Source organism: Puma concolor, chromosome C2, assembly GCF_028749965.1.
Source record: "Puma concolor isolate L17-30 chromosome C2, mPumCon1.1.hap2, whole genome shotgun sequence".
Taxonomy (NCBI): Eukaryota; Metazoa; Chordata; class Mammalia; order Carnivora; family Felidae; genus Puma; species Puma concolor.
In genome coordinates this window covers 145343417-145366343 of record NC_141675.1, presented here as the reverse complement: position 1 = coordinate 145366343, position 22927 = coordinate 145343417, and the positions used below count along the sequence as shown (strand labels likewise).

The window sequence follows — 22927 nt, the reverse complement described above, 5'->3', positions numbered from 1 at the left end:
ATTAATTCTGTACAAACCATGCTGACTTTTACTTTCCTGGAGAATGAACTGATAGATGCTAAGGTTGAATTTTTATCTGTTACCTTTTGGGCACAGTATTAGAAAAGTTATAGGCAGTGAGGCAACATACCCCGTGAAACACAGAATTCACTTATGCCCCATCTCTAACATTACACACAGCCTTCTTAGGGAAGGTGGGCCGCGGAGTGCATGCTCAGTCAATGGCCAGAACATGAAATAACCTTTTAGTCATTTTGTGATTAAAAAAAACCCACAAGAGAAAAGTATCCCATGGTCAGATGGAGAAGAAATACTGCAGGACGATTCTCCCAGGCAGAGAAATCCACAGCCAAGGTGCAGAGAGGAATGTAATTCCCCAAAAGGCCAAATGAAATTGTTGTAAACTTTGTGTTCAAAAATCTTCCCTCAGAGGACTTGAGTCAATGTCTTATTTTATCCAAATTGGCTTTCACTTCTGCAACTATTATTAGAGTTGTTGAGTTTTGCTTGTAAGTGTTGTAGATCCTGTGGTTCCCACGTTTTGTCAAAAACAGAATCACCTGAAATATTTCTGTGGCTGAGATGTGCAATGCATTTAGCTGGCTGTTTGAACACTTCCATGATTCTGTTAGCTTTTTGTTCTGTCTTCCTGCTGGTTCTTGTCACTCTTTTCTCTAATTCTGAATGTGGTTAAGGAAAGAAAGGCAAAATAAAAGTCTATTTTAAACCAATAACACCACCCATGACTAACTATGTACTTGTATTTGTGACTTTGTTTTATTTATTTATTTATTTATTTATTGACAGAGAGAGAGAGAGAGAGAGAGAGGGAGGGAGGGAGGGGCAGAGAGAGAGGGAGACACAGAATCTGCAGCAGGCTCCAGGCTCCGAGCTGTCAGCACAGAGCCCGATGCAGGGCTCGGACTCAGGAACCATGAGATCATGACCTGAGCGTTCGCTCAACCGACCGAGCCACCCAGGTGCCCCTGTATTTGTGACTTTGGACAGCTTTGTCAGTGATGACTCTGGGACCCACAAACTGCTACCACAAAACAAAAAGCTTCCATTTTGTATTTTTATGACCTAAATTCACACATGGTTATATATAATCCTTGTCTTTTACTAAATGTTTGGGTCTCTCCCTCTCTCTTTTCTTTCTTCTAATGAGGAAAATGGAAGAATACTAATAAGTAAATATCAGCAATATCTTTTTAGGGATTTTCATGCTGTATCTTCCTAAAGCTAACCAAGACCTTTCATAAGCGTTGAATGAGTATAACTTGGGCCTCAAACATGAATAAGACAAGCAAGAATATCTGAAATTATAGGGCAGAATGTGGTTTCAGGAGTGAGATGGATAGAGAAAATATAAAGACTACCTTAATTGCTAATTTTTATTTTACTTTGAAATAATGCACGCATTTGATTTAACTAAGTAGTTTATGACCATACATGTTGCTTCACTTTTGAATCATATCCGTCTTCTCAATTACTCAGAAGAGAAAGCCATCATATCTTGTTCAGAATAGAAACACACTGGTAGAGAGAAAGACAGATACCATAAGTTTTCACTCTTATGTGGATCCTGAGAAACTTACCAGAAGCTCATGGGCGAGGGGAAGGAAAATAAAAAAAAATAAAAAAGGTTAGAGAGGGAGGGAGCCAAAACATAAGAGACTCTTAAAAACTGAGAACAAACTGAGGGTTGATGGGGGGGTGGGAGGGAAGGGAGGGTGGGTGAGGGGCATTGAGGAGGGCACCTGTTGGGATGAGCACTGGGTGTTGTATGGAAACCAATTTGACAATAAATTTCATATTAAAAAAAAAAGAAAACCACTGGTAAATCAATGGATTGATGAATAAAACCATAAGTTATGAAGAGGCACAATGTAGTTGAAGTTACAGACCAGCAGAGTAAGCCTATGATTTAGAACGAAAATACTGATGCCTCTTAGTGATTCCATTTCCTCTTTCACCAACTAGGAAGAATATAATCTATTTTAAAAATTGTTTTAAATGACGGTTCAGGGTTTGGGGTGGAACTGCCTGGATTTTAGATCCCTTGTGTAGCATTGAGCAGAAAGGTTAAGCCGTGAGGAACTCATTTCAATCATTTGGCTCTCACCATCGAGGTAGCTGGGTAAGACCATAAAGGAGAACTTCCCTGATTCTGTAGGCATGGGCAGACACGGAAGTGGCATCATCAAGGTGATTCCAGAAGAGAAAAGCGAAGCCACGGTGTGTGCTTTGTAGGCTCCTTCCCCAACATCCAGGGTAGACTTCTGTCTCTACTCCTGTCTGGGGTGCAGGGACCATGCCATGGAGGATTTTCCGTGGCTGTTGAGGGAGGCTCTGTAACCCATACTTTGACCTTCTCCGCTTTTTCATGGTGTTCACCAGACAGGAACATATGGCTCCAAATGTCTGTGGCAGTTGTGTAGAGGACACCCCAGAAAAAGTTGCTTTATGTGGAGAATATGTTTTTAAGGGGGGAGGGGATACAGAACGCAATGACTTGGCCACTGGAGAGCAGAGGGCTGTGATACTTCCGATTGTCTCTGATGGTCATTAGAGAAGAAAAACAGAGAGAGTTAAAATATTGATATTATCTACTGCTGTGAGGGAAACAATAGTCCCATTGACTATTGTAGAACTATTCAATGACAAAAATCAATATGACTCTAAGATTTGCAGTTGCCTGTCTAAGTCATTTTATAGAATGCAGGAATTTTATCATAGTAATTCACAAAGGGCTTTCGCTTCGAGGATTTTGAAAGAAACAGAGAATCAGTTGACAAACTGATATGGCTTCCTGTGCGAATTTTCAGCTCCACAATGTGGACTGTGGTGGGAGGACACTTGTTTACCTTGACCGGGGATAAATATCCATCGAACTGGGCTCTTATCTGTTTTCTTCTCATTATGTAGCAAGCTTTTAGAGATCACTTCATCTGCCCCACATATAGGAGTTGCACAGAGGTAATGCATTTCTGTTTTCACTCATTTGGGAGTGAGTGGCTTTTTATGACTGAGGTCACCCTGCTCTCACCTTGCTATTATGCTACAGATGATTCAAAGGCAATTAGTACACAGACTTGGGGATGCTTCCAAAACTGACTGGCCCTGGATAAACTCCGGACACTTTAATCAAGTGATGTCTCACAACATGCATGACTCCCACGCTGAGGGTTTACGTTAGCTTCCTGAAGTAGGAGATCACTTGCCGTAAAGAAACAGACTATCAGACGGGATTCTTGTGACTGTGCTCTACGTTGCTGGGACCAGAACACTGAGGATAAGATTAATAACCCAACGCTCAAAAATTGTCATTATCTAGTAATTATGAGCCAGCTTAAAAAAAATAGCCAGGTAGGTCAAACGTCTAAATATTGTTGAAATATTATTGAAAAATGTTGAAATAATGTTGAAATAATGTTGAAAAATGGCTAGAGAAATATACTTCTATGTCCCCTCAGATGCAAGCAGAGACAAGAATTTAATTGTTAGGAGTTAATTTGGGACACGATTCCAGGAAAGATCGATAAAGGACTGGGGGTATAAGACAGGGAACAAGAAGCCAATAAAAGATGTACCGCCTCCTAGCAGGTTATCACTGCAGGCACTTGGAACAGAATCCCTTTGGGGAACGTGGGGAGAAAACGTAGAACACACCTCAGAGTTCTCTCAACTAAGGGCGGCTGCTTCCAAGGGCATTGACTCTCTGGCACTGAGCACAGGCCAATCTTCCAAAGTCGAAAAGAAAGGAGAAAAGAAAAACAGCCCTCAGGAGGAGTCACAGCTGTTTGCAGGAAGCCCCGCTCCCATGCAGAGGTAACCGCTGAGAGCGTATGGGTGGGGTGTTGAGAGCATCTGTTCTTGCAATTTAGACTAAAAGTTATAAAATAAGTGTTTCTGGATAAAGGTGAAGGATGGAACACGTTTCATCCAGAAATCTCATTAAAGCTAAATGGGCACCAGGCGGAAATACAGTCATGAAGGAGTGGAAATCTACCTGGCCAACTCGAGAATGCCACATCTTAAGCTAACACCGCCAAAACCAAAACGGAAGTGCCAGTCTGCTCTTCAGGGTAGGTTGACTCAGAGGGGATAGCCTGGTGCTCCCTCCCCCCAGGGCCCTGGAACCAGGATTGCTGGAAGCCTGTTTAAGAAGCAGTTTTATCCACACCACTGGATAACTTCCTCTCCCCACCACCCTCACGTAAAACGGGAGGCATATTCTCCGGAGAGGTCAAAACGGAGGCTCTCTGGACAGGAGGATGTCAGACTGAGCTGAAAGTCATAAATACAGACTGAATTGGAGGATTAAAAAAACACAGACGCAAACAGAAGTTGAAGCGACCAGCTGTGTTCTTTCAGTGGCTTCCCCATCCATAGGCAGACTGTACTCTCAAGAAAGGGCACCAGAAGGAGGTGCAAATTGGTGCAGCCCCCATGGAAAACAGTATGGAGATTTGTCAAAAATATTAAAAAATAGAATGGCCCTCTGATCCAGTAATTCTACTACTGGGTATTCACCCAAAGAATATGAAAACACTAAGCGGAAAAGATACAGACACCCTTGTGTTTATTGGAGCATTATTTACAGTGGCCAAGGAAAGGAACCCAAGTGTCCATCAGTAGATTAATGGATAAAGAAGATATGAGGAGCACCTTGCTCACTTAGTCAGTAGAGCATCTGACTCTTGATCTTGGGGTCATGAGTTCAAGCCCCACATTGGTCATGGAGCCTACTTAAGAAAAAAAAAAGAAGAAGGTGCAATATATATATATATATATATATATATATATATATATATATATATAATGGAATAGTAATCAGCCATAAAAAAGAATGAAAATCTAGAACTTACAATGCTCCGTGACATAGGTCAATCAGAAAGACAAATATCATATGATTTCACTCGTATGTGGAATTTAGCAAATAAAACAGACCAACAAAGAAAAAAGAGACAAACAGCAACAACAACAACAAAACAGACTCATGAATACAGAGGACGAACAGATGTATACCAGAGGGGAATGGGTCAAATAGTTGAAGGAGATTAAGAGTACACGTATTATTAGGATAAGCACTGAGTAATATATAGAATTGTTGACACGTTGTATTGTACACCTGAAAGTAATATAACATTACCTAAAATATCTTACCTGAAAGTAATATAACACTCTACATTAGTGTTATTGGAATTTTTAAAAAATTAAATGAATTGAAATGGAAAAAAAAGGAAAAGAAACAAAAAAAGAAAGGCCACCAGAGGAGTCTTCTCTTAGGAATGTAATCAACCCAAGAGAAAACTCTTAAACATACTCATAAACTCTTAAATATATTGACATCAGAGATTCTCTCATGCCATACCATGTTAATCTTTAACAAAGCTCAGAACCCAAAGGTCCTACCTACTTTTACTCAGATATTACAACCAGTATTCTGGTCCTCTTTCCTTAAACATGAACAGTCATAGGATATTTGAGAACGTTTCCACTGTGGAAGCTGGAGTCTAAAAAACACAGAAAAAAAGCATCTTGAAATTAAGAGAGACTATTTAGGGGGGATTATCCCCCCCAATAAGACCGCCAGAGGGTTAAAAAAAGGATATTGCATCTATGAAACAAAGGTATTTTTAAAAATTCAGAGAAAAAAAATCACTCAGCATACAAAAATATGGTGACATAAGCCAAAGAAATCATAGAATGACTGAAATATAAAGTTGAGAAAATGCCCCAGAAGTTGACAAAGAGAGGCATTAATGAAACAAGTACAATATCTGGATAAACAGGATTTCAGAAAAGAAGATCCTGCAAGCACTTTTGCTAGGAAAGTTACTCGACTATGTGTTGAGAAAATGAGAGAAAAAGAGACAGAGACACATAGAAAAAGAAACAAGAAGAAAGAAAAGGAAGAGGAACAGGAATGAATAGGATTCAAAGCTAAAACTAAAACAAAAACACAAGAGATGAAATATAGAAAAGAGGAAAAGAATCTCCAAGATGATGATGAAGGTGGCATTCCCTCCAGGAGGGACAGTTACCTGCATGTAGATGCCCTCCCTGCCCCCATCCTGTTGAAAGTAGTGTTAATTCAAGAGATGGCCATGTAGATGGCTGTCATCATCTCTTCTGATATTTTATTGCTCTTTTAATTTAACATAAGAGTTTCTTGAGCAGTTGTTCTACCAAAAGAGAGAGAGAGAGAGAGAGACATAAAGAGAGAGAGGACAGAGAGAGAGAGAATAAACCAAGGACTACATGTATGTAATGAAAAATCTGGCCTTGCCTAAAGAGAGATCTGGCTTTTGCCCTGGGTTTGGGGAGGCCGTCTGTGTTACATCCAATAGTCATGTCTCTATTTAGGGAAGAAACTGTCCATACCTGATAATCTTAGGGTAGAGGCTGGCCATGGCAGAAAGACCAACCATATGATTTGGAAGTGGGGGATTTGGCTTACATGGTATCACATGATCTGGAGAGTGAATTCACCCATGTGGATAATCACCGAACTAACCGATCATGCCTATGTTATAAAGCCTCGATAAAAACTCATGACACTGGAACTCAGGTGAGCTTCCCTGACTGGCAATATGCCATGCATATTGTCACATGTTGATGCCAAGGGAGTAACACATCCTAACTCCATGGGGAGAGGACAGTAGAAGCTTTGCATTTGGAACCCTCCCAGGCTCTGCCACATGTGTCTCTTCTTTGATTTTAATCTACATCCTTTCCCTATAATAAACCATAGCCATGAGTAGAATAGCTTTTCGTAAGTTGTGTGAGTTTTTCTAGCGAATAATTGAGCTTGAGGGTGATTTGGGGAATCCCTCAAACCTACGGGTGGTATCGGAAGTGAGGGAAGTCTGGAGAACTGTGTTCTCAAACCTGACAATTTGGCAAACTCCAGGCACACGAGCTCCAGAAAGCAGAGAAGACATTCCAGGAAAGGAAAGACAGGAATAACCTAGATTTCCTTCCTAGACAGGAAGGAAAAGTGCCAAAATGACAGCCACATTGAAGGCCAAGAGAGCCCAGAACAAAGAGCAGGGAAGTGAAGGTTTCCATGGAAGATGTTTCCAAGGGAAAATAAAGAACAAGAACATTTGTGAAAATTGGATAGGCAGGTTACTGGCATCTATGGAAAGAAGATACAAAGAAATCAGACCAATAAAAAACAAAAACCAGAATAGAAAAACCAGACAAATAGGGAAAACAAAAAGTCAGAGGAAAATGTAATCGAAGCTTACTATCATGCTCAACTGTGTAGAGTTGGGACTATAAGCCCCAAATAGTGATTGAATCTAAAATGTTAAAACATTAAGAAGAGGAGAAAGGAGAGCTAATGGGAGGAGGGTGTTAACGGGTGAACATTTCATACACCGTGACAGGATGATAGATAACACCTCAAACTGATGAGGCCAGCGAGGATGAGGGATGCGTATTAGGTAGAAATATGGGATGTGTAAATGCTGGACAAAATAGCTGAACAAGTGGGACAGGCGGAGCTTGCAAAGCTGTTGTATTGTTTTCATTTAGTACTCTAACTTTTCCAAGTATATACATGCATGTCTTTGATAAATAAACCTAATAGTTTAAAAATACACGACATTTCCAGGAGGAGATTATGAGGAGAGAAAGTAAGCCAAGGTGTCTTAATTAGAAACTTGGTTTAATTTATATGATTTAAATATGAAGGAGCTTAGTGTGTTTTGATGTGAGGAGATGTAAATCGGAAATCCATAAGGAAGGGTGGGCTGAATAAAAATTAGAATGTTCTAACAGCTCCAATTCAGCTTTTCAAAGACAATCAGTAGAGGGGCACCTGGGTGGGTCAGTGGGTTAAGCTTCCAAACTTCAGCTCAGGTCAGGATCTCAAGGCTCCTGCGTCTGGCTCTGCACTGACAGTTCAGAGCCTGGAACCTAGTTCGGATTCTGTGTCTCCCTCTTCTCTGCCCCTCCCCCACTTGCTCTCTCTCTCTCTCTCTCTCTCTCTCAAAAATAAACAAACACTTAAAAAAATAAAAAGGCAATTACTAGCTCTCTAGCGTACATTCTGTAAGATTTCTGTGCACTTATTTAATCATTCCAAAACGGAAATAATTTGGGTTTATGAGATTGCTGAAGATAATGATTATTAAAGCATAACGGGAAAGCAAACTTCTAGCAAACTCTGCGTACATGAGTTACATGCGCAAGGTATGCCATTTTATACCTTCTTTCCTGAACTGAGATTTCTTGTCATGCCTTACAGACCTTTTGACACCCCCAGCTGTCAAACCCAATCAATTTGTACAGATGAATTGAGGTCTGATTATGTAGCAAGAATTGGGAAAGGTACTGAGTGTTCCCAGAGCCCTAACACTGCACGCAGAGATCCTGCTCTCCCGGCACTTGCAACCTACAAGGGCACAGAAACACAAACAGATGAGTAAATCGTTAAAATGGGTGACAAATGCTGAGAAAGAGAAGTACAAGGTGCTAGAAAAGAATCAAATGGGTGGATATATTTTTCACTGTGGATCCAAGGAAAGGCTCTCTGAGTAATGAGATGTGAGGCATGAATAATCCTTCATCAGGAAAAGTGTGAAGACAAGTATATTCAAGGTTGGGGCTCCTGGGTGGCCGAGTAGGTTGAGCGTCCGACTTTGGCTCAGGTCACGATCTCATGGTTCATGAGTTCAAGCCCCGCATCGGCCTCACTGCTCTCCGCGCAGAGCCTGCTTCTGATCCTCTGTTCCCCTCTCTCTGCCCCTCTCCCGCTTGCACTCTCTCAAAAAAATGAATAAATAAATAAATATTTAAAAAAGAAATTAAGAAAAGAGTATTCAAGTTGCTGAGAGAAGCTTGGGGAACAATGTTTTATGAAATGAAGATGTGGGCATGAGTGAGGGCCAGTGCAGGACCAAGGCAACAGGATCCAAGCAAGAAAGTTCTGTACAATATGGTTGGGAAGGAGGGATGGGGAGGTTCGCCAGAGGCAAACACAAGGGAAAGGCGATACGTGGCTCTGGTGGTGAGGATTCCGTCTTACAAAGCAAGAACTGGTAACTAATGTGTATAGGTAAGAAAGGAAGAAGCCAGACTCAAAGGTTTCCTATCACCTTGGGAAAAATTTCTCAAATGTTCAAGAAGTTGGAAAGATCTGAGCTCTGCTCACATTCCTCATCTTCTCTGGTGCCCCTCTCTTTCCAGCTCACATCTGCCCCCTCAGGCCTTATTTCACACCTTGATTGGAGGGCACCTGGGTGGCTCAGTCGGTTAAGCATCTGACTTCGGCTCAGGTTATGATCTCACAGTTCGTGGGTTCGAGCCCCGCATCAGGCTCTGTGCTGACAGCTCAGAGTCTGGAGCCTGCTTCGGATTCTGTGTCTCCCTCTCTCTCTGCCCCTCCCCTGCTTTCTCTCTGTCCCTCTCTCAAAAATAAATAAGCATTAAACACACACGCACACACACATTTATATGGTTAGGAGCTTCCCACAACAGAGCCTTCTCTCTGCCTAGAAAGTTCTCCTTCTCCTTCAGTAAGCCAGCTACTCTTATAAGGCAACCTTCCTTCCTTCCTTCCTTCCTTCCTTAGGTCTTTCTTAAGGTCCTACTCCAAAGCAAGTTCCTCTTTTCAAATCTATCACGTCCTTTTGCTTTCCTTCATGAAACCTACATTCTGTCTGGGTGACTAAGTGTCTTCTTCTGTAAAATGAGAGCATTACTGTTAGTGACCACCTCAAAGGGTCATTCATGGTGACTCTTAACTGTAAGTCACGAAAAGTAGTGCCTAGCATATAGTAAGGGCTTAGTAAATGCTAGCCATCATTTGAAAGAATCCAGGTACAAAAGAATATATATTGTATTTGTATTAACTCTCAAAACAGGCAAAACTAATCTCTGCCATTGAAAAGTCAAGATCGAAGTGACATGGGGGGAAGGGGTGGGTAGTGGCTGAGAGATGCCATAAATGTTCTGATAGTGATTCATTTCTTGTTTGGGTTGTTGATTACAGGAGGGTGTTCACTTTGTGATAATTCATTCCTGAGCTCTGTGCTTAGGATTTGTACACTTTGTACTTGAAAAAGTTTTAAAAGTCACCTATTATTATCCTCATGGACATAATTTGTAATGCTGTATTTATTTGCAGAACTGTTTACTTGACTAATAGGCCACGAAGGAAAGAACCAAATCTATCCACTGTGTCTCTAACCCCTAGGATAGTACTGGAAACAAAACGTAAGCCTTCTAAGTCACTCTTCTTTTCAAAACCATCAGTGACTTCCCATTTCATTCAGACTAAAAATCAAATCCCTTACAACAACCTGTAAGTCCTTAGTGCTAAATACCTATTTGTCTCTCTGAATCATCCTTACTGCTTCTTTCATATACACTCAGGACTTTCCAGACACATTAAAACAAGATAGAGTTGGGGGGGGGAAGAAAAAGAGCTAGATACAGTTGGTAGTTGTACAACTTTGTGAAGGTACTAAATGTCAATGAACTATTCACTTTTAAATAGTAAATATTATGTAAATTTTACCTCCACGTAAAAAAATGTGGGTGCTCTAGAAGCAGACCAGGGCTTTTATAAAGCCCTTCTTTGTGAAAAAAAAAAAATTGGATTTCAGAGCTGGAAGGAGAAATGTAGAACATTAGTCCCCATTGGCTTTTAGACATTAGCCCACCCACTTCATGTTTTGGTTGAGACCTAAGGAGGTTGTGTTGCTTGACCAAGAGCGAGATGTGATTAGTGATCAGGTGAGGGTTGGAACCCAGGTCTGCTGACAACTGAGTACCCAACCTGGATCTTTTCTTCTTTATCCCTAGAGGAATCTCACTTATGTATGGAGGTAACAAAAGACCAATTTTGGTTCAGACCTTACACCTGACTGAATTTCATTATACTCTCAGGTTGTTACAATAAGATATAAAAATATGAATAAATAAGATATTTTTGTTTTCCTTCCAGAAATTTCACTAGAGTTGCTTTCCACAGTGCTTTCACAGATGGGCTGGTGTTAGTATAAAAACCGTAGTAAAACTGTTCAGGTGTGTGTAATGATAGCCAAGGTACTAAAAAATGAAATGTTAAAAGAAACCCTTACTCCGTTTTGCATTTTACTGAAATTTGAAGAAACACATGTAAGGTTATATTCCAGTTTTGCTAGGCAAGTGCGCTACATTAACATCCTAAATGTAACACTAAGCATAAACTGATCCACGTAGGAGCTTTGAAAGAAACCAAAAGAGAAATTTGTCTCATTATTCAGTTCAATCTTACAAATATGCACTTAGGGATTGCAGGTTGTATGGCTTATGAGATACCAATTCATTCATTCATTCATTCATTCATTTAATGAGCATTTATCAAGTTCCCCCTAAGTGCTAGGCAAGTGCAAGGTGCTATCGTTTTACGTAAAAAAGAGTAGTCTGCCATCATCGAGTTTATAATAAGTAAATAAACAGTTGGTCCCGACCATGAGGGAACTAAGGAGGCCATTGTAAGGGAAATTAATGGGAGCAGCTAATTTAGATAAGATACATAGAATGGATAGAGAGAGGCAAATGTGGGGGTGAATCTGGGTGACTCAGAAGATTAAGCACCGACTTCAGCTCAGGTCATGATCTCACGGTTCGTGGCTTCAAGCCCCGTGTCGGGCTCTGCGTTGACATCTCAGAGCCTGGAACCTACTTCAGATTCTGTGTCTCCTCTCTCTCTGCCCCTCCCCTGCTTGTGCTCTCTCTCTCTCTCTCTCTCTCAAACATAAATAAGCATAAAAAGAAAACCAAACAAGCAAAAGAGGCAATGTGGGGAGAGCGACAAGAGTCTACCATAACAGACCAGAAGGGGGATCATGGTGATTTGGACTAGTACAATAGTCCCCATCTGGGGTGATTTTGTACTTCAGAAGACATTTGGCAATGTCTGTAGACATTTTTTGTTTGTTACAACTTGGGAGGAAGGTACTACTGACATCTAGTGGATAGAGTCCAGGGAACTTGTGAAACATCCTGCAATGCACAGGACAGCCTCCACGACAAATAATTTTCTGGCCCAAATATCACAAGTTTTGAGGTTGAGGTCACCCAGGCGAGTATGGTAGCCAAGGAGCTGCAGAGAAAAAGATTCAAGAAATGTTTTGGAAGTAAAACCAATATAGTGTATGCAAATGAACTGGATATAGGGAAAGTGTCGGGGAGAACTCAAGAATGATGTCCTGAGTTTCCAGTTGTAATAGCCCAATGGAAGGTGGTATGCGTATGGATATGAGAACATTTGGAAGTGGACTTGGGGTGGTGCAATGCTATGGCACAGAATCAAGAGCTGGACAAGCTGGGGCAGGGGCAGAAATAATAATTAGAATTGGCTGTATGAACCTGGAATTCAGAGGCAAGATCTGAGCACAAGATACAATTTGGGAATCTTTGGCTGACAGGCATTTAACGTCTTGGAAACACACAACATCGCCGAGGGAAAACATATAGACAAAGAAATAGCTACAAATGAGGACGTTGATCCTAAATCAGCTACTCATTCCTAGGAGGTTCTAAAAGCCTTTTACTTTCAGTGCCCTGGGTAACATAAGTACACTCAAGTATACTCACTACATCTTGAAAGCACAGTTATAAAACATCTGGGTTCCTCAGTTTATTTTAAGCTATTTTTCTTTGTATCTAGTTATCTTCTTTTGTTGTATCTAATTATCTTCTAAAAATTAAGTAATTTTAAATAGATTAATATCTAAGTATGCCATCAGCTCTCATAGGAAGCACAATGTTGTTCACCACTCTTCTGCCCATTATTAACCACACTATATTGATTTAAGCTTAATGTTTGGGGAATGGGGAAAAGACAGTTTGCATTCAATGGGGCATTTTTATTCTCAAGAGGGCACTATAAAAATGTGAATCAAAAGTGATTAACGTAGTCATTTTGAGCAAAAAATAACTAGACGCATATATACACAAAATACAATCCTTCTCAAAAGCACAAAACAAATTAACAGCAGCTGCTGAGCAGTCATGAGTAACTCAACACCATGAGCCTGTGTACATGAGCAGTGAAGGGAAGCATTTTAACAAGGAAATGAATTTCAGTTTTAAGCTTTACAGAATTTTACAAATGATACAGAAAAGTAACTTAAGTGTGTCACGTATCCTTTAAAAACCTATTTTAGGAAATGCAATCTTTCTAAGAGCTCTACCAATCAAAAAGGAACTGTAACAAAAATAATAAAAGTAATAAAATTTCCTTAAATAGTATTGGACCAAATCCTATGACCATGCTGTTAATTGAATCACTATTATTAACACATTTCCCACCAGACAAGTTGGTCTCTGCCCTGTGAGGCATATTTAAACTCGAAATGTATGTATGGATTCCTTTAACCAAAAAAGTAATTACCACAAATGAACTAATCATGCTGAGTAACAAGGGCTTTGGAAAATACATTATAAGCAGTACTTAATATAATCTTCCAATGGCCCTATCGTGTTATTATTTTTTTCATTTTACAAATGAAGATATCGAGTCTTAGAAGGTGTATCAGTCAGTGTAGATTAGGTCATGTTGCAGTAACAAACAGACCTCAAAATCTTTTGTTTTTTAAGTTAATTTATTTATTTTGAGAGGGAGAGGGAGGGAGGGACAGCGAGGGAAGGAGACAGAGAATTCCAAGCAGACCCCATGCTGTCAGTGTAGACCCTGGTGCAGGGTTCAATCCCATGAACCATGAGATCATGACCTGAGCCAAAATCAAGAGGTAGACACTTAAGAGAGTGAGCCATCCAGGCACCCCCAGACCTCAAAGTCTTAATGGGCATAAAATTGGTTTGTTACTGATTTGTTGCCAGTTTGTTGCTGGTCTGACAACTATTTAGAGCACCTCCTTTTCATAATGTGATTCTGGGATCCAGGCTACTTTCATCTTGTCCTCTACATCCTGTCGCTTTCAGGGTTACTCTTCCAGGAGAGGAGTGTGCTGAAGGGCCATGTGAGGTCTTTCACTGTCTTCTTTTTCACCCAGAAACGCACATACCACTTCCACTCGCATTTCGTTTCACAAATGATCACACGATTACACTTAACTGGAAAGGTACAGACTTTAACGTGCCTGGGAAGAAGAAAAATGGATATAGGTAAGCATTAGCAATCTCTACTACAGGGAGATAAAGTAATTGAACCAAGGCTACAAATCTAGAATTAGGTAAAAGCAGGATTCAAAGCCTGTTTGGTCAAAAGCAGACCTAATTCTAGACTTTGGCTTCTCAAGATCTAGGGATGCAACCTTACCAGATGTAGCAAGAAAACAACAGACAACTGCACATACTTAACACAAATCTTTAGGCTTCAAAATAAATCCTCTAGCAATTGTTATATTTATTTCACTCTAAGAAGCACTTAGTAATCACGTATAACCTACTCATTCTTAGAGTTTTGAAGGATCACTCCTTTATCAAGGTCTTCCCAAACTCCTATATGAGGTTGGATTTCTCCTTTTATTTATGCCCAAAGTACCATTTTTTTGTAACTCATCATACTTCTTTACTAAGAGTTGCATCATAGCAGCAACCATATTCCAGCTGTGTCTCAGGGGCTTGACACAATGCCTCCCACAAAGTAGGCACATAATATGCATTGAATGAACCAATGAGTGATTGAATGAATAGAGAGTCTGACTTCTTTCTGAAGCAGGCCACACCACTGTTTGACACTTTCCTGACTTAGCAATGGCCAGTACCCCCCCTCAAAAATTCAGGTGAAATTTACTCTTCTTACAACTTCCATCCAATATTCTTATTTTTCATATTTCTTTTCACTTAACTAAGCTAAGACTACTTTCTTTTAACATAAGAGCTCTTCAAATTTCTGAAAATAACCAGCATATGTTCCTAATACTTCCTGGTTTAATTAATCCATGCATGAGATGCAATCCTAAATCCACATCAACCTTTCTTCTTTTAAAAATTTTTTTAATGTTTATTTTTGAAAGAGAGAGAGAGAGAGAGTGTGTGAGCAGGGAAGGGACAGACAGAGAGAGGGAGATACAGAATCTGAAGCAGGCTCCAGGCTTGAGCTGTCAGTACAGAGCCCCACACGAGGCTTGAACTCATGAACAGTGAGGCCATGACCTGAGCCAAAGTCTGATGCTTAATTGACTGAGCCACCCAGCTGCCCCTAGATGAACCCCTCTTCTTATCTGTGGATGTGTTCTGTTTTGGCAACTCTCATCCCACTACTTGACATAGGAGCTGACTAGCTTCCAGCAGTGGGGTTATAATCAACCTTGGAGGATGGGTGATGCGTTTTGCCCACTATAGGGTCTTTAGTAAAAGGTATGGTTTCTAGGGGCACCTGGGTGGCTCAATCGGTTGAGCCTCTAACTCTTGATTTTGGCTCAGGTCATGATCCTAGGGTCTTGGGAGGAAGCCCTGTATTGGGCTGAGTATGGAGCCTGCTTAAGATTCTCTCTCTCTATCCCTCTGTCCCTCTCTCCTACTTGTGCTCTCTCACTTTCTCTCCCCCCCCCCCAGAAAAAGTATGCTTTCTGACACCACATACAAGATACTCAGGTATTGGGTGAATGAATGAATGAATGAATGCACCTTAAGATACATTAGGTCTGTTTTGTACTTCTTTCCTATTCTAGGTTGGTATGTCTGTGGACATGTTTTTCAGATAGACTGACTCCGTTTAGGTCAGTCCTCCAAAATCCATACTTAGGAAAAAAAAATCTCTATGAATGTTAATGCACAGCCAGCAAACATTTATATAGAACATTCCCCAGAAAGCTCAAAGGAAATTAAGCCAAAATGATCAAATGCTGATGATTTCCCCAGGGAACTGTCCTTGTCCTTCTACGAGAAATAGTCTCCAAACCTACATTGCTAAAATAGACTGTCTTCCAGCGTTCGAACGTGGCAGTCAAAAGAAATCAAGAAAAGGAGGGGCGCTGGAATCTGCCCCTTTCGCAGTTCTGCATCTGTAAATGGAAGCGAAGCAATTTTACAAGAGATTATCTCCGGTCTGAATAGGAAAGAAGCCACTCTAATCTCAGAGTACGGGAGGCACCCCCCCCCCCTTCTTCTCCTTCCTCTTCATCCTCGCCGGAGTTAAAACAGCAGCTCTGCTATTCTCTGAGATACTCGCGTCCGAGAAGGCGATTCTCCATCTAGTGATGGGAAGAGTCCTAGTTGGGCATCCCCACGACCCCCTAACGGGCGCGCAGGGACACTACCAAGAAGGCCTTTCTACCACTCACAGCGCACGGCGGAAACTGCCTCGGTTCCGGCCAGTAGATAAGATTTTCTCGGTCTCGACTATGTAACGCTCAATCGACTTTCCAAGCAGCACAGCGCAAAGTTGAGGGCAAGGGAAGACTGCGTGCGTGTGTGTGTGTGTGTGCGCGCGCGTGAGTGTCTGGATCGCTGGTGTTGGGGCGGGCAGTAAATCAAGGGTGGGGCCAGCGAGGGGAGGAGGAAAGCAAGGACTGAGAGAGGCAAGAGCGTGGCTCCGATCCCAGTTAACCTGCTGGAGCCCATCCTGCCTGCTCAGAGCCCCTGCACCAACTCACCCAGTCCCCTCTCTCCATCCTCCTCCGCCTTCGTTCCCCGTTTCCTCTCCTTCTCTGGCTGCCTCCTCCCCCTACCCCCCCTAACCCCCGCCCCCCGTCCCCCGCCCCCCGCCACTCTCCATCGGACCGGAGGACGAATGAGGAAGACGTGCCCGCAAATTGGGACATCAACTTTCCCCAGCTGGTCTCTGGGCTCCGGGAGCAGAAGCGCGCCGGTCCTCCGCCGTCCGCGGCCCACGAAGGAGGAGCAGCAGCGGTGCTGGGCTAGCGGCTGAAGCGAGGAGCCCCGAGCGAGCCCCGCGTCGCCAGCCAGCTCCGCGTTCCCACGCCCGCGCCCTCGAAATCTCTCCGGGGTGGGGGGGTGGGGGGAGCGCTCAGGGGTGCCGCCGCCGAGCATCCCAGGGAGGATGAGGCAGGGAGCCGGCCCGGGCGCGCTGCATCTGGCGGGCGTGCGGCCGCGGCTGGGGCTCGGCAGGAATTAAGAAGCCGAGAAGATGGAGAGCCGTGCACTCCTCGCCCAGCCCGGGCTCCGGACCAGGGACACCGGCTGGGCGCTCCTCTATTTCCTCTGCTGCGTCCTCCCCCAGACCGCCCCGCAAGTACTCAGGATCGGTGAGTGAGCCCCGGGGAGCGCTCCGGGCCGCCGGCTCGCGGGACGCGGCGGCTCCCTGGGCCGGCGCGAGGGCAGCGGGTCCCGGGGTGGCTGCGCGCGCCGGCGCAGGGGCAGAGCCCGGGGGTGGCGAGGGCAGCGCGCACGGGAGGCTCCGGGAAAGGGGAAGCCGCGTCACTGCTGCCCTCCCGGGGAGTGCCGGGCTTCCCCGCCAGGGACGGTTGGCGGGTTTTTTCAATCCGGGCTTCGGGAACGCGGGCAGGAGTGCAGGGGGCCAGGCTCTCCGGGGCGGGCACCCCACTCCGGGCGCGGGGTCGCGCGCGGCTGCAGCCAGTTGCTTCGGGCGCGGAGATGCGCTCTCCGGCCGTCTGGGTGGCCGTCGGGCGGTCCAGATGCGCAGCCCGGGTCCCTGGCAACCCGGGCGCCGGGTAGTCAAAGGCATGTCCGTATCTCAAGAGTAAAATGTGGGGACCGCGGGGACTTCCCACAGCCGGCTAACCCCGAGCTTCCAAGTTTTCGTCCCCAAGTTGCGTTCTTCTACATGGAGCCTCCAAAGTCTGGAGGGTTCCACCAGTGCGGGGCAGAGCCCGGATCTGGCTCTGTGGCCGAGAGTTCAAGGAGGGGAGAGAACAGTCAGCCAACACCAGGAGCAGGCACCTAAGCGCCCCATTTGATCCCCATGCCACGCCTGCGGGCCACTGAGAATGGTCCAGTCCCCCGTCAAAATAACTCCCTGGAAGACTCTGGACTTCGTTCTCAGGTGGGATAAAAAGAGACTGGGAGGCTGAGTGTAGGAGCCCTGGGGCAGCCTAAAAAAGAGCAAAAGGCAAAGACATTGGAAGGGGGTGGGTACTTTGCTAGGGTGTGGATTCCTATACCTACAGGCACAGCGCCCACCGCGGTGTAGTGGAGACACTGAGCGATTTCTAGGCTGTTAGGGTGGAGGTGGGGGGTGAAAAACCTCTTTGCCTTTAATGTTCTCCCTTCCAGACTAAACCCAATCTCTATTCCCTTAGTCTCAGCTTGCCCTCCTCCTTCCCCAATCAGCTATGCCTCTTAGACACACACACAGAGAGCCACAGGTGAAGCTGAGACACCACATGGGCCTCCCAGCTTTTCCAGTCTCCCACTGGAGGTAGCAAGAGTGAAGTCCTGAGTTCTAAGGGTTTCTAATTCACACCCTTTCCAGGAACCCACAGGATCTGCAGGATGTGCACGGAATAGTGTAGAGCATTCCACCCAGCGAGGCCCCTGAGCAGCTGAAATTTCTCAATAACTTTACTGATGCTGGCCTGCAATTAGCAAACCTCTTTCCAAAGATTCAGAAACTAGTTCTTGTCACTCAACATGACTATTTTGTTAAAATATATATATATAGAAATTTACTACTATGAAATGCATTTTCTCCAGACATGTGGGATCTAATTTTCAAAAAAGATCCCTAATACTAATTTTTACTGCAGATATATTTTTCTAGATTACAGATAATGATAATGTGCATTTTTGGATAATTTAGACTGTCCATTAAAAGAGTTCTAAAGCATTCATTGTACAAAAAGAAAATACTACTTGTATCTAAAATACCCTTCACCTGAAGTATGTTGTAGCCTTAATATCCTGTCCCCCCCCCCCCACCATGGATGCAATCAGCCCTCCACAATCCAATAACAAAATTTCTTTGAACAATACTAAATAAACGATGAATGCGTTACAATTTCCAACACCTAATAACTTAATTGGTGTTTTGCTTATACCTTATATATTTTAAAGGAGACAAATCTAAAAAGTGTGAGAGAGAGAGAGAGAGAGAGGGAAATCTTGACATACTAGAACAGGCTATTGCAGCCAATAGCCCTCCTTCCTGTATAACAAACTTAAGGTAGCATTTTCCTCCCCTGCATTCCCCAAATCTAAAGGAATTCCCAGAAGGGGTGGAAAAGGATGTTTTAAAACATATTTGTTCACAGATCTGAGTATTTACAAGCAATTACACTCATCCATTTAAAAGTGGTTTTCAAAGTGAGAACAACCCAACATGATTCACTGACCTTAAAATATATGGTACAGGATAATGCGATTTCCTTTTTCCAAATGGGAGCTGAAATAAAGTAAAATTGCATGGCCTGATGCTGTTTATGTGCAGTACAAATGTCTTACTCCTTCTGGCTCTGAGTGACCTGTGGTTGGTGTAAGCACTACGTGTATGTACCTCAGGACTGTGCTTACTTTTAAGTGGACATTTCAGCACCATGGAAACCAGCCTTAGCTCAGAGGCAACCTGCCTCTCTACAGGGAGTTTCTTATGTCAGCCAAGTCCAACACGGAATACAAAATATCAAAGGAGTTAGGGACTAAGCAAGTGTGTAAAGTGTGTGGGGAGCAGGTAGGGGGCAAGCAAAGAGAAGAATTAAAATGTGTTCTTTTTTTTTTTTTATCTCTTATCCTTTTTCTCTTTCCTACAAACCACAAACCATCCAACCAACCAACCAACAAAAAGGGGCTCTTGATTATTGACTTCCGTGTTTTCCAGTAACTTAACATATCCAAAGTAGACCATTAATGTTAGGCGCCTTGCACTGTGCGTATATGAAAAGGCATTTGAATGCTTCAATAAATTAATTGGTGGTCTACTTTTCTTGTGAGTGTCTGCTTAAATTTCAGCTATTGAGGAAAATGAATGAAAGGTATAAACTTTAAGATAAAATTCATGCCTGCTAAATATTAACGAGGTCATTTAGTATGCACATAGGCATGGTTATCACACATACTGTGGCTATCCTTTGTAAAGTTTACAACCTCATGTCACAGATTAGAGACATGAAGGGGGTCCAATGGGATGTAGGTTCCCCAAACATTACCACTACCCTCCAGAGGTTGCCCAGCAACCTGCATCGAAGGGAAATATGGTTAGCTGCTGGGAATTCCCTAGGGGATGCTGGATCATCCTTTCTTCTCTGTATACATATGGTGTATGTTAACAACCAGTTAATCTCTGTGTATCTAACCACCCCCCCCCCGCCACACACACACACACACACACACACACACACACACTTGAGCTTCAGAATCACATGGCCAACCAACCTGTACCTAATAGTTACAGCAGGGTCTGGATGACCTTAGTTGACAATGGCACACCTCCATTAGTTGAAAATAGAAAAAAGAAGAAAAGAAAGAAAGGAAAGGAAAGGAAAGGAAAGGAAAGGAAAGGAAAGGAAAGGAAAGGAAAGGAAAGGAAAAAATTTCTTGGACAGATGCATCGTACTTGTAATAATAATCATAACAGAAAGAAATATTTATATACTATATTTTTACATATCATGTCAACATACACAGTCAAAGAGGTGGGGGTGAAAGCATAGAGTTGAGAGTTAAGTGGTGGGAACCAGGCTTTCTGACACGATTCGTTGTCACAAAGCACAAGTTTGGGTCCCCGCTCCAGGACTCAATGGCTATGTCAGCCAGAGTTGTTCAATCTCACCAGGCCTACATTTTGTATCTGAAAAATCCCATTAAACAATTGCAACCTCATAGTGACGTTAATAAGAGTACAAAAAACAGAATATAAAAGTGCTCTCAGCAGTATATGCATACATTAATTGCATTATAATTGTTTTGTGGTTTTATTTTTACATTATTATTATTATTGTCATTCTCTTTCTGAACAGACTCAATAGTAAATGTGTTATATTTTTTATTACACATTTAATATTTCCGAGTCCAGATCACCCCTCTGAATTAGCAGTAATGCTGTCCGCCTTTCCTGTTTCATAGGGAGGGGATCAAAGAAACAATTTTTGTGATATGCAAACAAACCACTAAAAACTATATTACTATTATGTAATCAAATATGGTAAATAAAGAGAAATATTGTGGGAATTTATATCGATAGCATGGAAAGTTAAATGACAATATAGTTGTCCAGATGATTTTATTTCCTTAAGACAGATCTAAATGGATTTTAATTATCAAGTTGGCCATAACATCATTTTTTTAATATTTACCCCTAAGGAGGCCCAAAGTTCCAAACTTTGCTTCATGTATATTTGTGTTTTTGCTTGTGAGTGTAGAAAACTCACAACCTCATTCATTAGCCAAGAATTCCTTCCTTCTTTTAATATTCATTCTTCACTCAGCAGATCTTCACTATGTGCTTATTCCTCTACCATGGGCCAGACATAATTCTAGATAGAGGCCGTGTGCACAACAGTGAACAAAACAGATAAACACACCTCCCCCTGGAAGCATGTATTCTGATGGTGTATGCTGTATGTAACCGCTGAAGTTTTTCATTAGGACTTCAATGCAGACACGTTTTACTTAATTCCAAATGTTACTCTCGAAGAGTTTTCAATTAATCTTGTGCCATCGATTTATCATATGAAAGGAATTGTCAACATAGAATAAGTTCAAGCCCACAAAGGCCCAGAGGACAGAGTGGGTTCATTCTGCCAAACCTAGAACAGAAGCTCTTAGGGAGATCTGTTTGGCCTGAGGTCGATTTCACCCTGACAGAGAGTGTTCCTAACATCAACTTGAGAACTCCATTGGTCCCTGAAAAATCTGAGAGAGAAATGGTCTGAGAGCATGATGAAAAGAGACTGGCTGATATGAACATATTTGTGCACACATGCAGACCTCTTACCATATTGTTTTATCTGCATGATTCCTCTTTTCCGTAATATTAATTTTACAAGCCCAGTGTTTATCCTACATAAACCTGAACTGTAGCTGCCTTTCCTGTATGGTTTCTGATCACCAGTTTTTGATGAGAAGACCATGACTTGGTAACTTTGCCTAAGTTCAAGTGCTGGTTACTAGAAAGTCCAGAACTTGAAGCTAGCTATTCTGATCTCAAGTTTCAAGCTCCTTGCATTAAAGTATGTTGTATTGTGTATGGACTTATCTGTGCAGTTATATAACCATTTAAGCTGAGATCAAACATAGGTGAGCTGTTACTCTCAGTGACTCAGGGATAACCACATCAATCAAAGTTAAAGTAATTTATATTTGAGTATATTGTAGGCAGTTAGCAAAGAGAAAAGTTGGCATTGTTATTTGATTCTCCATAACTTCTCTTTAAGAGGGGGTTAAGGAAGGCAATCCAGTTGGAGGGAAAGCCTAGAAAACACACCATTTATAATCAGATTGTTCACTTCATCGAAATGGTTTTGAGGGAGAATTGATGGAGATAGTCTGGTGGTGGTGATTTCCCATAGCCTCTTAATACCCTTCTGTTGTTCCACTGATAACCATATAATGTAGAAAATATCATCTATGTTCTAGAATTTTCCAGAAGTTGTTTCTCCTAGAAGAAAGACTGGAGACTTCCAGGTAGAAAGGAACTCTCTTTCCTAACTGCCTTTTCCTAATTGGCTGACCTTGAAAAGATTGCTAATGTGGGGAGAATGTTGAGGAGGGGGCTGTTTTGTTAGATAGAGAAGCAGAAACAACCACAGACTCATGGGTTTGTGGCAAAAATGAAATGTGACATCGTATGTAAAATGAACGTCATATGGTAGAGTTGACCAAAGCACTTCCCCTTCTTTCTCCCTGTTAATGAACAGGGAAGGAATTTTGTGCTGTAAAATAATTTATTTGTGTGGCTAAGTGTGGAGAAATGCTGTCCTTTAGAGATTCAGGAGACAAGTTTATATTAAAAGCTTTTTGTGATTCTGCACGAAGAAACCTGTTTCTTTTCTTTTCTTTTTTTTTTTTTTTTTGACTCCAGCGTTTCGTACATTTT

General features: G+C 42.4%; 1 protein-coding gene and 1 pseudogene across 6 annotated transcripts in view; one reads left to right on the top strand and one right to left on the bottom strand.

The window, feature by feature from the left end:
• Window positions 1-440: 440 nt before the first annotated feature.
• Window positions 441-17011, bottom strand: LOC147577577 (uncharacterized; annotated as a pseudogene).
• GRIK1 (glutamate ionotropic receptor kainate type subunit 1) overlaps window positions 16970-22927 on the top strand; it is a 375649-nt gene continuing 369691 nt past the window's right edge. For 3 of the 6 annotated variants that reach the window (XM_086675821.1, XM_086675820.1, XM_086675823.1), the window contains exon 1: window positions 16970-17183. In XM_086675821.1, the coding sequence (XP_086531947.1) occupies window positions 17066-17183 (118 nt within the window). In that variant the 5' untranslated portion in view covers window positions 16970-17065. The remainder of the gene's footprint in view (window positions 17184-22927) is intronic. The other 3 variants (XM_086675824.1, XM_086675822.1, XM_086675825.1) reach the window with 1 other exon arrangement.